At 56.8% G+C, this 15,450-nt stretch overlaps 1 protein-coding gene across 2 annotated transcripts in view; it reads right to left on the bottom strand.

Moving 5' to 3' along the window:
* Window positions 1-1,522: 1,522 nt before the first annotated feature.
* The window catches only part of SLC6A17 (solute carrier family 6 member 17), a 51,804-nt gene continuing 37,876 nt past the window's right edge, over window positions 1,523-15,450 (bottom strand). For both annotated transcript variants that reach the window (XM_045478587.1, XM_045478588.1), the window contains exons 7-12: window positions 10,617-10,858; window positions 10,151-10,343; window positions 8,117-8,309; window positions 7,455-7,614; window positions 5,675-5,837; window positions 1,523-5,192 (exon numbers count right to left, since the gene is read on the bottom strand). In XM_045478587.1, the coding sequence (XP_045334543.1) occupies window positions 4,824-5,192; window positions 5,675-5,837; window positions 7,455-7,614; window positions 8,117-8,309; window positions 10,151-10,343; window positions 10,617-10,858 (1,320 nt within the window). In that variant the 3' untranslated portion in view covers window positions 1,523-4,823. The remainder of the gene's footprint in view (window positions 5,193-5,674; window positions 5,838-7,454; window positions 7,615-8,116; window positions 8,310-10,150; window positions 10,344-10,616; window positions 10,859-15,450) is intronic.

Genomic DNA, 15,450 nt, shown 5'->3' with positions numbered 1-15,450 from the left:
CCTCTCTCTGCCCCTCCCCCGCTCACTCTCTATCTCTCTCTCAAAAATAAATAAATAAATAAATAAATAAATAAATAAATAAATAGGGGCACCTGGGTGGCTCAGTCGGCTGAGCAGCTGACTTTGGCTCAGGTCATGATCTCGCAGCTCATGGGTTTGAGCCCCACGTTGGGCTCTGTGCTGACAGATCGGAGCCTGGAGTCTGCTTCGGATTCTGTGTTTCCCCCTCTATCTGCCCCTCCCCAACTTGTGCTCTGTCTCTCTCTCTCTCTCTCTCTCTCTCTCTCAAAAATAAATAAAAAACATTTAAAAAAAAAAGAAAAGAAAAAGAAGTCTGGCCACCCGGAGATGAACCATGCCGGAGAGGCCAGGTGTAGACACTCTTCTGGTGACAGTCCCAGCTGAGCCCAGCCTTCCAACCATTCTTACTGAGGTGTCAGCCACTCCGATGAATGTGAGTGAGGCTGCGTTGGACCCTCCAGACCAGCTCCTCTGCCAATTTACCACCACTAAGTGACCTCCGTTGCCACCAGAAGAGCCCCTCAGACATGCCCTGCCTGAATTCCTTACCCCCAAAATCATGAGATATAAGAGAGATAAAATAACTTGCTCTAGGTCTCCTAGGAACTGGCGGGGGGGGGGGGGGGGGGAGGGGGGCAGCTGACATTTGAACTTGGACTTGGAAAGTCTGACTCCATAGCTCCTTCAAACCCACTGCTTCTTAGTGGGTTTATGTGTGCCTCCTGGCAGGGAAATTGACATTTCAACCCAAGACACTACCTTCAACCAAAAGATTGAATGAATTTACAAGGAGGGACGTTTTCAGCACAGGGACTTTCTCAATTAAGAGGTACATGGGGTGATATAGTGTCTGGGGACATAGGGGGTGGTTTCCCTCTGGAAAACTCAGGACAGCAGGGGTTGATTTACCTATGTTTGCGTGTCCATAGCTGGCACAGAACCTGTCACCGTGGACGCTTAATAATTGTTCACTAACAACCCACAAGGCGGAAGTGCTGGAGTTGGAGAGGAGAGTAGGGGACCAAAGATCTGGAGAGAAAGGTTTTCCTGCCATCTGGTGGCTGTTTCTGGAATGACACCTTTTACTTGTAAGGAGAAGGAAATGGAGGGTGGCTAGGGGCCTGGGCTGCATGTGCAGATCAGGCAGCAGCATTTCAGACTGGAGTGGGGTGCGGTAGGGGGGCCTTTACCTTCCACTAAAGTTTGCAAAAGATCAGAATTTAGAGCGTGCTGTTTACATGAGATTAGACGTGTGGAGTACCCGGACCCCAATAAGGCCTCCTAGAAGCGTGTGTGTTCAACACCCAGGGCAACGCTTAGGCAAAGAAACACGCATCCCTCCTCAGCCTTCCCCCAAACTCCTCAGCCAGCCAGCACCCACAACCCACGGCAACCCTCTCTGCCCCATCCTGTCCAAGCTTCTTCCCCGGAGCTGCTGGCCTCTAAGGCTTCCCCCATCCCCTCTCCCTGAGCCTGAGGCGGGTCAGAAAGGCAAGAGGGGTTTGGTAAGAACACTTTATTGTACACCGTGGGTGGGGGGAGTAGAAAGGAAGGAGGGGGTCGGGGGATGACGATGCCTCGGCCCCTCCCCTGGGCTGAGCGGTCTTGACCCAGGGCCCTGGCCAGTCACGGGGCACACGGACTTCATGTCTCTGCTCTCTCCCACCGTGGGAGTACTCTGGGGGGACAGGCGGGTATAGCTGTGAGGAAGGGCAGAGGGGGAGCCCCCTGCCTATAATACTACAGGCCTGCTGAGGGCCTGGCACCACGCAGCTTGTGGCCCCCAGCCTCACCACCTATGGCAGGCTGACTCAGGAAGGCTTCTCCTGGCACTAGGAAAGACCTCCCCTCAGATTTATTGCTGGAGGGCAAAAGCCAACCCCTCGCCAGTATGCCCCACCTGTCCACCCCCATCTGGAGCCCAGGCTTCGCATCGCCTCAGCGGAGTAGGGCTCCCCGAGGAAGAAGCTGGTGACCGGGGCTGGAGGACAGGCAGGAGCAGGGACTGGGGGACGCTTTCAGGCACCCCCCCCCCCGCCACCGCCCTGCCTGCCCTGAGTCCGCTGTCTCCTGTGGGCACTGCATGGACAGCACCAAAGCCAGTAAGGGACGTGGACCCGGCACAGGGATGTGGGGGCCTGCCCCTCCCGCTCCTCCAGGGAATCTGGGGCTGGAGCTCACCTTGTCAGATGCCTCACCTCTTCTGGCCTCGACCAACCGCTCCCAGCCCCCCTGAGGAGTGAGGAGTGTGTGTCAAAAGCGCAGGGAAAGGGAAGCTGTTCCTTTCTGAGCCCTCTCAGGACTGTCTCAAGGACGAACACGGGACAGAGGCGCTGGGAGAGGCTCTCCTGGGGTCTCCCCATCTTAAGAAACCCAGCACTTTTCCTCAGGATGAAAACCTTGTGGCTCCAGAGGGAACAGCAAGAAGTTGGCTAGAAAATAAATTTGGGGGCTGTCCCCCCCGCCACCCCAAAGCCCCTCCTTCCCTGTTTCTGGCAAGCCCAGGGGTAGGAAGGTAATGGGCCACCAGCAAGAAACACCTGCCTTTCCCCACAGCACCCTGCCCCGAGGCCTTGCCTGACAGAGCTGAGGGGGGAGGCAGGGAGAGGGCCAGTGTGGTCTGCAGGGACGTGGTGAACACGGGCCGGCACGAATCACCTACACGCACCCACACCCAGGTAGGGGCACGCACCACACACACACACACACACGCACGCACGCACACGCACGCACCAAGCTCCAGGCCTTACGTCTAACACAGCAGAGCCACAGCCGGGACGGGGCCCGGCCTGCAGCCAAAGGCTACAAGCACTACCCGGCCCGTACGAACCAAGCAGACGGCCCCGCTCAACCGCCCTGGTGCAGGCTGGCAGGCTGGGGCCTGGCCCAGCCACACGCTACAAAATTAAAAATATATCAAATATACAATGAAAATAGATCTGTACAGCACTGAGGATGAAAATAGTCCACCAGCCACAGTATAATATTGGGTTTGTCATTTAACAGCATTTACACCCACATGTACAGATTGAATATACAATAGAAATAGAATATATAGAAGAGTATATATAGTAGAGTGTCTCTCCTGGGGCCTTGCTTTTCCTGTTGCTAAGTCTGCTGGGATTGGGCATGGGGCCAGGTAGGAGGTGTTGGTGAGGTGCCTGAGGCGGGATGCTGTGCCCCAAAAGCTCATGTCTTCGGGGACGTGTGGGTCTCCTTCCCCTCCTCACACTGAGAAAGGACAGGTGTGGCCAGAGGGCTGGAAATGGGACCAGATGCGGGGGGAGGGACCCCCTGGCAAGTTGGTGGGGGGGACCATGGGGCTAGGGGATGAAGGAGGGAACCCTGGGCGTGGCCTGTCCCTCCCAGCGCTGAGAACACAGGAGTGACTCGGGACGTTGCGTGAAGGTGCCCGGGCCTAGCACTGTGGCCCGCTGCTGCCCCGTGTACCTCAGCTCTCACAATTGGAGTTCTGCCATCCCCGCCAGGCTGCCTGCCTTCCATCCATCCACGCCCGTGCATCCACGCGACCATCCTTCCGCGAGCCCGTCCAGCGCTCTGCAGACATTCTCCAGCCAGACTCCAGTCCTCCCAGCCTGCACTCCGAGGGCAGCCCTCTTCTGGGGGAGGCCTCAGGTAGGGGTGGGTGGGGATGCGGCGGGGGCTGGGCCCCAGGACAGAGACCCGGCCCTTCTCCTGGGCAACCCCGGTGCCCACAGCACTGCCCGTGCCCTCCTTGTCACGGGCCGGGCGGCTTGGGGAAGGTTCCCGAGATATTCACACATGACATGCACACGGCGCTGGTTGTGCTCGAACAAGGAGAGTGAGTGGCAGCCCAAAGGGGCAGTGAAGTTATCCGTCTTTCCCTAGGGATAGGTTTGCTGGGTATGAGCCCCTGAACTCCAGGGACCCCCATTCCAGGGGAGGAGCTGCCGCTAGTGAGAAAGTTGGGCCCCCGGGTGAGAGAGGGAGTGTGCTTCGCAATTGTGCTCCAAACCATCTGAATTGTGCTGTGAACCATCAGGTGTGCTCTGGAAACCTCTCTGTGTACTGTCCCCTCCTCTCTAGAGGAAAGAGGCACAGGCCAGGACTGTGGGCTCCAGGGTGGGGACAGAGAGGGCCGGCTAAGCCCTCATGGAGGCGGGCAAGGGTTCCGGACAGTTGTCACCCTCCCAGGCAGGACGCGGGACACACGCTGCCCCAGGCAGGGTCGGGAACATGGAGATTCCACCTAGAGCCCAGGCCAAGGGCCCCCGTGCCCAGCCCACAAAACAGAACCTGGGGACTTCCACAAGATTCCGTCCCAAGTCTGAGCCCTGAGTCCTGACACAATCGTCCCGTCCCCAACCTTGAATTCATCAGCCTCTGGGCTGCCCCACACCCCGTCCTACCCGACGCCGAGCCTCTCACCACCACCTGGCGGCACAGAGGGATGCCCAGGACCTAAGAACGACAGGTGCCAGGTTACAGGAGCGGGTAGGGAGAGTGACCTCTACAGTGGCCACTTGCAGTCTCCACTGTGCTGGGAATCCGGACTTCTGGATTGTTCTCGTTAATCAGCTGCAATTTGGTAAGCGGATCTCAGGAGGTGACATGGGCTGGGAGCCTGCACTGGGGACAGAGTTTCTCCCGGCCCCTGCTCAGGTCTAGGGAGGAGCTGGCCAGGACTGGGGTGGGGGATGAGGGAGGGCACCCCCCCTCTCCGTGGGCAGAGGGCCTGGTCTAGGAAGCGAGGCCAGGCCGGGACGAGCAGGCTGGATGGGTGTGGGGGGAGAGGTGGGCAGGGCAGGGTGGGGCGGTGGTCACAGCTCCGACTCGGGGGTGCTGGCCAGGAGGTAGCTGCTCCCATAGCGTCCATTGGGGTTGCCGCTGGTCTCCAGGGGCGACGTGCTGCCGGGCCCCAGGTAGGAGCGGTGAGTGGGCATGGGGGAGGGCGCCTCGCTGGGCACCTTGCTGAGGATGAAGCGGGTCTCGTCGTTCTCCTCCAGGTTGGAGATGTCCTTCATCATGCGGCCCTTCTTGTAGGACACGGAGAGGGTGTTGGAGCCATCAGAGAGCAGGTGGAAGTGCCGGAGGATGAACACCACGGGGATGGGCAAGGTCGCCACGACGATGAGGGTGATCAGGAGCGCCATGGCCCAGTTAGGGAAGTACAGGTAGCGCTCCGCAGCCTAGGGGTGGACGGGGGCGAGGGCTGCTGTCCGACGCTGTGACCACCTCACCCTCCCGGGACCTCCAGGCCAGACTCCTCCTGCCCTCTCCCATCCCCACGCGCCATCCTGGCCAGGCGCCAGCAGAGATGGAGAGCATCGGGGTGGCTACTCGAGTTAGCTGGTCGCCTTGGTTAAGGGCCCAAGCTCCCCTGGGTCTCGGTTTCTACATCTGGAAAATGGGTGGGTAATTCTGCTCCACAGACATGGACAGAGAACACGGGTTGGGAAGACTGGACAGGTGCACCAAACTTTCCGACCCTCAGTCTCCCCCTTTGTGCTCGAGGGGTAATGCCACCTCTCTCTCTGGGCCATTGTAAAGATTTCAGATCAGGTGTGCAAAGGCCCTGGAGGGGCCTGGCACACAGCAGCTCCCCTAGAAGGGTTTATCTCTATTGCCTGGGGAGATACCAGTGACCCTGGGGTTTCAGGTCCCCCCTCACCTCCTCCTTGATCCAGGCGCTGTACCCGGGGGGCGTGACCCCCAGCTGGATGATGCTCGCCGTGGTGAGCACAGCCATGCACAGTGGAGACACGAACTTCCACATGTAGAAATAGAAGCGATAGGGCCGGAAGCCCAGCATCTCTGTCAGCTCCTGCATGAACCTGCCAGGTGCACAGAGAGCCCAGCTTCGACACCCCCACCGCGCCTGCGTATCCCCCCACAACTGCCTCCTCCAGGAGGCCTTCATTGACCAGTCCCTCCCTCCCAGGCTCTTCCAGTCTTCACATCCAGCACTCCCAGTTTATTATTCGGTGGCCCAGCTGGCCTCTGCGCAGGCTCTGGTGCCCTCTGCTGACCTCCCCTGAATACCTAACAGCTCACCCCATCCAGGGATGCTGTTCACGGGACATGCCTGGGCAGCTGGACAGGCGCCGCAGGACTTCTGTGTGCGCCTTGCACCCCACCCCACTCACACTGGTCTGGCTCCACACGCCCCCTGCTGGAAGAGAGGTGAAGGGCACTTCTCTAGCGTCCAGGGGCCCTGACTTGGGGGGTTCTAACGCCTGGGTCTGTGGGTAGAATTACAATAGCCGTCAGGCTGTGTACATGAATGTCATGAAAAAAAACCATCATTTCTACTTCAATAACACCTAAGTGCAATCTTGCATTTCTTACTGTCGTAAATGCAAGCCACCACAGCGGTATTGGCAGTACCTGAGACTTTGTCACCAAATCATTACATCACAGACACCTTCCCATCACGTTACGATCGAAGCCGCCTACAAACGCCATTTATGTCCACCGCTATCTCACGATGATTGCCATAGCTAGGTCGTGTAACTTCACGCAGTAAAAATAAGGTACCTGTGCGTCACTGTATCCGATTTTCAACAGCACTTTCCTAGTTTTCAACTTCATTCATTTCCTGTATCTTACATATTTTATCTTACCCACTTGAGAATAATATTCTGGGGCTTCACCTGACTGCAGAAGCCTCTTCTGCAGGAGCAATCTCTTCCAGCCCCGGCTCCCAGGGCTGTTCCTGTCTTACCCCACGTCCCTGCCTGGTTGCTCTTGTAGGAAGAAGATGGCTGTAGCAGGGCCGTGACAGAGCCTGATTCCAAGACCAGGTCCAGACATGAGCGGAGGCTCTGGCCTTGTGGACAGAGTGGGAGGGGCCCGGCGCTGGGGCTCCCCAGGCCCACAGATTTGTTAAATGAGGAATGAGGCCGGGGGGCTGACGGTGGATGTGGCTCTGCCGTGGGCTCGGGCCACGAGCCCCACTGCTTCCTTACTGCTGAATTCCCTTACCTCACCCCCCAGACAGGTCCCCAACCGCACCTCATCTCGCACTCCCAGATTGCTCACCCCAACACTGAATCGGGCTGCTGAAGTCCTACAGTTCTCTCTGGGGGGGGGGGGGCCTCTTGTACAGCCGCTGAGTGCTTAACAAGCTTAACAGAAGTCTGAAGAGCTGGTACTCAGGTAAGGGGCTACAGTAATTTACGGCAGTTTAGGGTGATGCTAGGACCTAAACCCAGGAGACTCACGCCCTCAGCCCGGCTCTGCCTCTTACCAGCCAAGTGGCCTTGGGGAGTCACGTCCTCCCTCTGAGTCCCAGATCTCTAAGGGCACTTTGAGCGCTGACATTCTGACTCTGTGATCTCCTAGCCCACTCAGAAGCAGCCCTGGGGACACGGCACTCTCCAGGAGGTCATAATAGGACAGACCCCTCCTCCTGTCCCACGCCTTCCCCATGTCCCCCCCCCCCCCCTTACTTCTTGGTTCCATAGATCCAGGCCACAGCAATGTTCTCAAGGATGACGATGACGGTGAGCGGCAGGGTGGCAGAGTAGTCATCAAACATGGTGACAAAGTAGTTTCCGGAGCGCTGGACGAACAACAGCCCCACGAAGAATGCAAAGACACAGCAGCCCACTACAGAGAGCCGGGAGGCCGGTGTGGGGGCACAGGTGCAGGGTGGGCGGGGCCCAGGGGTCTTGGGGGGCACCCAGGCCCCTCCCTTCCCACCCCTCCTCCCTGAAGGCCTTCAAGGGAGGGATCCAGATGCTGAGCTTCTGAGCTCCCACTCTACCAGGAGAGGAGCGGCCCAGGGCTGGGAGTGGCGGAGACGGAGCAGGGCGCAAGGCCAACGTGGAGGGAGGGCACCCCCCCAGGGGGGTTCAGCAGGCCCTCAGAGAGAGGGCCACGTGACCCAAGAAAGAGGCCATCCCCCAGCTCGGGTTTGGCACAGATTCCCCAACAGCCCTCTCCTGGCTCTTGAATGCTATCCTCTGGGTGGTAAGCCAGGCCCCAACTGCATCCCGGGGGGCAGCAGGGAGCCTTCTCAGTATGGAGTCTTCCTAAAGTCAGAGGCACAATGGTCGCCCCTGAGGGCAGCCCACAGGGCCGGGGCCGGGGTGCTGCCGGGAGGAGTTACCTGTGAACATCTCCTTGGGCACCTTGAAGGTGTCGATGATGGGCGTGGTGATGCCGGCCATGGTCCCAATCATGCTGCCCAGACCCAGGTTGATGAGCATCAGGAAGAACATGACAGACCAGAACGGGGAGGCCGGGAAGTGCGTCATGGCCTCAGTGAAGGCGATGAAGGCCAGCCCTGTGCCCTGCACAGACTGAGGACGGGGTGGAGGGCGAGGGCTCAGCAAAGCCCACACCACTCCTGGGAGCCCCTTGCTTCCTCATCTCTGCCCCTGCAGCTTTAAGAATAACGATTCCCTCCTTCACAGGAATCCCTGCCCCCACCTAAATCTCATCTTTGGCCAGCGGGTCTCAAACTTGAGTGAGCATCAGCACCCCCCCTCCCCCAGGGAGCAAGGTACCGTTTCAAGAAGTTCACCTGTGGGATCTGGGAGCTATGAGCTGTCTAGGGATCCCAGGTGATCTAGATGAAGATGCTCATATTTAGCCCAGCCTGAGACCCTCCTCCTCTAAGAAGTCTTCCCTGATGGCTCCAGCCACAACTTTGGGAGCGTCCCGTTCTGAGCTCCAGACTTTAAGGTAGTAGGCCCAGCCTCCAGTGCCTAATGGAACTACACCGGAGCCTTTAAAACACCAATGCCGAGTACTCCCCACCCCCCCCCCCCCCCCGGAAATGATCATTTGATTGGTCTGGCGCTAAAAGCTGGGTATGTGGGTTTTATTAAGCCCCCGGGGGACTCCAATGGGTAGCCAAGGTGGAGAGCCACTGCACCCATGCTTGGGCCCCTGCTCATGGGACAAGTGACCACACACTGCCCACGGACATCACTTCTATGCTGTCCCGTAGGGACCCGTGATTGTGGGGAAACACCTCCCCCAACCGCGTGAGTGTGTAATTCTGGTCACTTGGATGTTATCGACGACTGATCGTATAAGGAAAAAAAACCTGGTTCCAATCCTAGTTTTATTCAGAGGACCGGGCCATGCCCAGGAAAATGGGGCAGGATCTCACGGAAGGGAGGGGCCCTTTGTGCTGCCAGTCACCTGGGGGCAGAAACCAGACTGGATCGTTTGCTCTGGATCACATGGGAAGAGGCAGAGGGTGCAGGACACGGCTCCCTTGGCATTAGTATAGTGCCAGTAGCATGCAGAAGACTTCACATCGAGCTCAGGCATCAGGACAGGGAAAGCTCATCTTCCCTAGCTTCATAAAGAGGGCAGAGTTGGCCTGGGCTGAAGGAAGCTGGCTCTGCCCCATGGAAATCTTGGCACCAGCTGGGTCCCAAGACCCTGTGGGCCTGTCTCTATCCTGTTACCCCTACTAACAGAACAGTCCCTTTGAAAGTTTCCAGCTGTGCAAGTGGGAATAGAAGCAAGGTGACCAAACTTGGGCCTGAGCATTAAGGAGGGAGCGGTAGTCACCTGCTCTGTCCCAGGGACTAAGGGTCATTGCGGCAGTGGCAGCTGCAGTGAGTGGGGACAGCCGGGGGAGGGAACCGAAGCATCAAGGGGCAACTCAGAGCATGGGGACTTGAACCCTGGCTCCCCTTACTAGCTGTGAGACCTTGAGCAAGCTCCCAATTTACAGGCTACACAGCCGCAAAATAGGGGGCTGTATTAATACTCAACTCACAGCACTGTCGTGAGGGCCAGAGGGGACAGACAGCAGAGCGCACTCAGTAATGGAAGCGCTTCTTTTCTGTGAGCCGTGTACAAAGCCCTGTTGCAAGTGCATTATGTGTGACCGTGACCCACGTGCGGGAAGCCTGTGCAACGCATCTGAAAGTAATTCCACACGATTCCTGTGATCTCTGGGACGTGTGTGTGTGTGCCTCGTGCCAAAGGTTTGGCTGAAACCTTTCCTCTCTCCCTCCCTGGACACATCGTGGGTCCTGGTTTATCAAGCAAGCAAATGAGTCCCTGGCGGCCTTCTGAGGCCTGCATCCAGGCTCCAGCCACCCCTGGCCTGTCTCTGGGCCCCACAGTCCCACGTATGCCTTCCTGCCCACCCCAGGAAGGGCAGCCTGCCTCACACCTTGTCCAGCTCGTCCTCCAGGAGGCAGGGGTCGAGGCCCAGAGCTGAGAAGTGGTCCTCCTTCACGGCCATGATGACTTTGTACATCTCCGTGTAGTCCTTGGCAGTCAGGTGCGAGAAGTTGACGTGCGGAGGGATGAGGTCCCGGCTCAGGACATTGGTGTGGAGGTACCCCAGGATTTTCTCGGCATTCCTGCAGCACGAAAAGGGGAGGGCCAGGTAAAGAGGCAGGAGTGGGCACGGTCCCTGAGGCCCCTCCCAGACACCCAGGCAGGAGTCCACATGGGCCATTGACAGAGACATCTCTGAACCCGTCCCTGGGATCCAGGGCCGGGGCCGGAGAGAGCTCCTCTGATGTCCAGCCATCAGCCCGGGGCGGATGGGGACTCTGCCTCCTTAACCTGCCTGCCCCGCCTGGGTAAGGTGGACAGGGAGAAGAAGGGACAGCAGCCAAGATGCCACCTACTCGACCACACACTTCTCGTTCATGATGTTGGCCTTGAAGCCCAGCACGGCAAACACCACGAGGGTGGCCAGCACCGAGGTGAAGAAGTTAATGAAGGACACCAGTGCAGCATCAAAGTGACAGTTGTTGTCTTGCTTGTTGTAGCTGGAGAAGGCGATGACACCCCCGAAGCCCAGCCCCAGGGCGAAGAAGACCTGTGTGGCTGCCTCCCGCCACACCTGGGGGTCCAGCATCTTGTCCAGCTGTCGGGGGAGGACGAGAGACACACAGATGATGGTTTTATTCACGCACAGTGGCGCTCCCACCTCGGCCCCTTCCTCACCCTCACCAGAGTTCAGAGGCCGCATGGCATGGTGGGAAAGCTGTGGTTGGGTGACCTTGGGTTTTCCCCTGACCCCTCTGAACTTCAGATGCCCACATGTATAACACAGATAACAAGAGCATTAACTTCAGAGGATTGTTGTGAGGCTTAAGTGAGATAAAATAAATGCTGTGTGCTTACTCAGTAACTTCTCAGTTCATTTGAACTGCCACCTTTGCTAACCATGGGGCTATTATACTGAGGAATATCTTCAGGGCCCTTAGGTATGATGTGGGGTGCACAGCTCGAGGGAGGGCCATTCACTTGGACTATAGTGTGAATGGTGCCTCTTAGAGTTGTGCAGTGTACAACCTGCACAACAGCACTAGAGAACTGAGAACACGAGTATTTCCCCGATACCTTCTCCACTTCAAACCATGAAAAAGGACACCAGCTCCTCCCTCCTGCCCACCTGATCTTCTTTTCCCAGGAAAAAAATAAGGGCCCCATGTTCATTCTTGCACTTCTACATGTTCTAGGTCACAGAAAGACCCTCCCCGCTCCCACCCAACCAACTTGAAGCACAGAACCCAGACACTTCCTAGAGAGGGGAAACCCCCTTCCTGACCTTCCATCTGCCTTCAGACCTGACGGAACCCTGCACCACAACAGCCTGTAGAGGGTATGGGGCAATTCCGAAAGTGCTTTTCGTAGCCATTTTCCTTTTACTGTTTGCCCCTCAAGACGGGGACCGTGGCTTGGACCCAGCACGGGGCTGTAGAGTTAGATGGACCCAGGCCTGAACCTGGCACCCATCCTTAAATAGCTTAGAAGGGTTAGAAAAATGACAGTGCCTGTTTTATGAGCCTCAGTTTTCTAATCTGAACAATGGGGACAATAATAGAGTATCCCTCCCATGGCAGTTGTGAGGATCAGATGTGCAGCAACAAGTAATGCCTGGCACATAAATGGCAAGTTAATCCTGGCAAAGTGCCTCTGACTTGGTCAGGACAGGTTTTTGGTTTTTTTTGGTGGAGGGAAGGAATTACTGTTCACATTTTGAAAGAGTGAACAGACACCCCAAGGTGAAAATTACTCGCTCGGAGTGACTCGAGTACAGATGCTCTGATGCTGGCCCCTGACACCCTCCTAGCACCCCCCACCCCCCCAGACCATATCCCTCCTGCACCTGTGCTGCTGAGGTCGACCCAAGTGACCGAGGAGGCAAGGAGGTTCTAGAGAGTTTGCTATCCCTGCAGGCACAAGCCCGAACTGGTCCTGTCCTGGCCGCCCCTCGCTGTGTGCCTGTGGCCAAGTCCACTCCCCGTGTGCGTACTGAGGCCTTGGACTTGAGGCTCCGCCCAGTGCTACCTTACAGCCCTAACGCCCAGGATGGAGGCCCCTCTGCCCGCCACCTCAGCAGCTCCCTAGGCACAGCTGAGCGCCTGGAGTCACCCCACTGGCTGAGAAGATGCTGGCAAGCTTGGAGGGCTGGGAGAGGCGCCCCCAGGCTCACCCCAGCCTCGCCCCAGGCTGGGGAGGAAGAGGAGGTCGAAGGTGGTAGAGTCTTCAGGGTCAGCGCACAAAGGGAGGCCTGGCTGGCGAGTATGTGTGTTCTGGGGGAGATTAAGGTCCCCTCTCCTTGCACAAAATAAAGTCATCTTTGGTCCACCAAGAAAACCCAGAACCCAGGCTTTAAGGAGCTAACAGTACCCGACTTCCATGAGAAGGGGACACCTTCCCCATCCCCTCCCTGTCTCCGCACACTCAATAGTAATGTGTTGTGGCCTCCCTGTGAATATGACACGCAGCCACTCATCCATCAAACACGGAACACCTACTGGGGGTCAGGCCGGGGGCTAGGTGTGGGGACCCACAGAGAGTAAGAGCAGGCAAGGTCCCAGCTCCTGTGGAGCTGATATTCTAATTGTCAAATGACCCCACAAACAGATGTTAAGTTGCAAAGGTGACAAGGGCTGTGAAGGCCAGGACCCAATACTGGGTTGGGGGGAAGCGGGGGGTTGAGCCACTCAGGAGGCCAGGGACAGCTTCCCCTGAGGAAGAGATCCTCGAACTGACATCTGAGAGGTAGAAAGCGAGGTTAAGAGGGCAGGGAAGAGCATTTGGACAGAGGGAACAGCGTCCGCCGAGGCCCCGAGGCAAGGCAGGATAGAGGAGGGCGTGTGAACAGAAAGAGGCCAGGCTGCCTGAAGCAGCAAGGATGAGGCACGAGAGGTACGGGTGAGGCTAGGGGGCAGAGGAGTCAGATCAAAAGTCTTACAGGGCTCCCAAGAATGCACTTAATCGGGGGCGGGGGGCGGGGGAGGGGGGAAGTGATCAGATGTGCATTTCTAACAGAAACCAAAGCCAATGAGGCAGCCCTGTTAAGAAGCACCTCTGGGGTCCAGGCAGGGTAATGATGGCCTTGCCTAGGGTCAGGGTGGAGAGATTTCAGCAGGAAAAACCAAGTCGACCTTCGCTCTGGACTGGAGGTGGGGGGATGCTGGAGAGTCAGATGCCAAGGTGACAGCCATGCTTCTGGCCTGCGTGCCTGAGGGGGTAGAGACGGACACCGAGGAGAAGGGGCAGGTCTTGATGGGGTTGGAACGGTGCCGGTCGAGACGTCAGCTGTAGAAATGCTGAGTTTAATGTGTCTTTACGATAGGCGAGAGGAGATGTCAAGTGGGCGGGCAGACAAGTGAGCCTGGAGCCCAGAGAAGAGAGGCTGAGCCAGAGATGTAACTCGTGAGGTGTAGGTGTGCGAGAAGGAACTGAAGGGCTCACTGGGGTGGGGAGAAGAGGCAAGCCAGGGGCCGGGACAACATCTCCAAGTTCAATGCAGCAGAGAGGGAGGTGCAGCAGCCCAGACGGGAGGAAGCGCAAGAGAGGGCTGGCTCCGGAGGTCACAGGACACAAGCCTGGCTGGAGGGGGACCCAGGCTACCGAGAGAAATATGCTACGGTGAGCAGGTCATGGGTGGGCTCCGTCAGAGCTGTTCGGGAAGTGATGTGGCCAGAGTCACGTAGATGCCAGGAAAAGTGAGAAGCAGAGGGGAAGAAACGAAGGCAAAGCAGATAATCTACTCCTTGGAGAAGCTAGCTCTGGAACGGGAGGAGAAACATGGCAGGTTCGGGCCATCAAGGAAGTGTGGCTTTTTTATTTGGTATCTTGTTTTTGCTTTTTTAATTTTAATTTTAATTTTTGAGAGAGAGAGAGAGAGAGAGACAGACTGTGAGTGGGGGAGAGCAGAGAGAGAGGGAGACACAGAATCCGAAGCAGGCTCCAGGCTCTGAGCTGTCAGCCCAGAGCCCAACACGGGGCTCAAAGCCACAAACCATGAGATCATGACCTGAGCCGAAGTTGGACACTCAACTGACTGAGCCACCCAGGCGTCCCATGTGTTTATCTTTAATGCAGTGACTTGATATGTAAAGGCCGATGGAGGGCAGGGGATCTAGAGGGGAGGGGGTCTGTCTTCCACAGGGAACCCTGGAGCTGCTCACAGAGGGAGCAGGACAAGAGAACAGGATAGGGCAGCTGCAGGGTGGGTTTGTATGTTCCGCGTCCGTCTCTGAGGGGGTTTCTGTCTTGGTGGCTCTGTTCACCCCGTAACGCAGAAGGCTGACTCACCTGTTAGGGGTGAAGCCGGCACGTTCAGACAGGTGGAAGAGGTTTAAATCGGTCACAGTGGAGCACAGAGAAATGGAGCAGGGTTATCCCACATTGTCGAGGGTCCACTGTGTTTGCAATGTCGTCTTTACAAAAAGTAGGACAGGCCCACGTTTCCTTACCTAAAAGCCCCAAGGCCAGACTGGTTTTGGAACTCGGGCTCTTCTTCCTAACTTTATTTTAGAAAGGTAATATGGTGCATATGCCACATAATTACATAATCCCCCAGCAGGGTCTGGGGCAGCACCCTGTAATCAAACGCATTGGTATTTCTGTAGCAGGATATGAAAATTCACACCAAGTGAATCAATAATGACTATAAATAGCCTCACATCTGTTCAGGTCATTTTGCCGCCAACTGAGTTCTGGGAGAAAGAAAAAACAACTTTTGTTTTTCAGGGCTATTTGGATTTTGGCATTGTGAGTAAGGAGACAGAGGCCTGCATGGAAATTTGAAGATTATTTTAAACAGGAGAACAAAATAATCGTTGTCCCGACGGGCAAGGACCTTTGTACCTCCCCTCTCCTGGGTGGATTTTTAAAAGATCCTCCCAGAAAGTTCTAGAAATGGTTGGGGGATTACTTATGCCTGGGAGGTATGCTGGCATTCACTGATGCTCACCAATGATCATTCATGACAGTTCTACCAATCAGCTGGAAACTGGGCACTTCCCTCAGGCCAGGAACCTAGACACAATGGCCAGGCTCTGGGCGGTCTGGTGAGTTCCCACCAGGAAGAAGCACCAGATTTTGTGACAGAGGGTAGGTTGAGATGGACACCGCCCTGGCCGTCCCCCTTGCATGCTGAAAAATCTTTGATGGTTCCCCACTGTGTGCCGAAAAATCTTTTTCCACTCTTTGCTC

The sequence above is a fragment of the Leopardus geoffroyi genome, chromosome C1, assembly GCF_018350155.1.
Source record: "Leopardus geoffroyi isolate Oge1 chromosome C1, O.geoffroyi_Oge1_pat1.0, whole genome shotgun sequence".
Classification (NCBI taxonomy): domain Eukaryota; kingdom Metazoa; phylum Chordata; class Mammalia; order Carnivora; family Felidae; genus Leopardus; species Leopardus geoffroyi.
The sequence above is the reverse complement of the archived record's forward strand: the minus strand, read 5'-3'. Positions and strand labels throughout refer to the sequence as shown.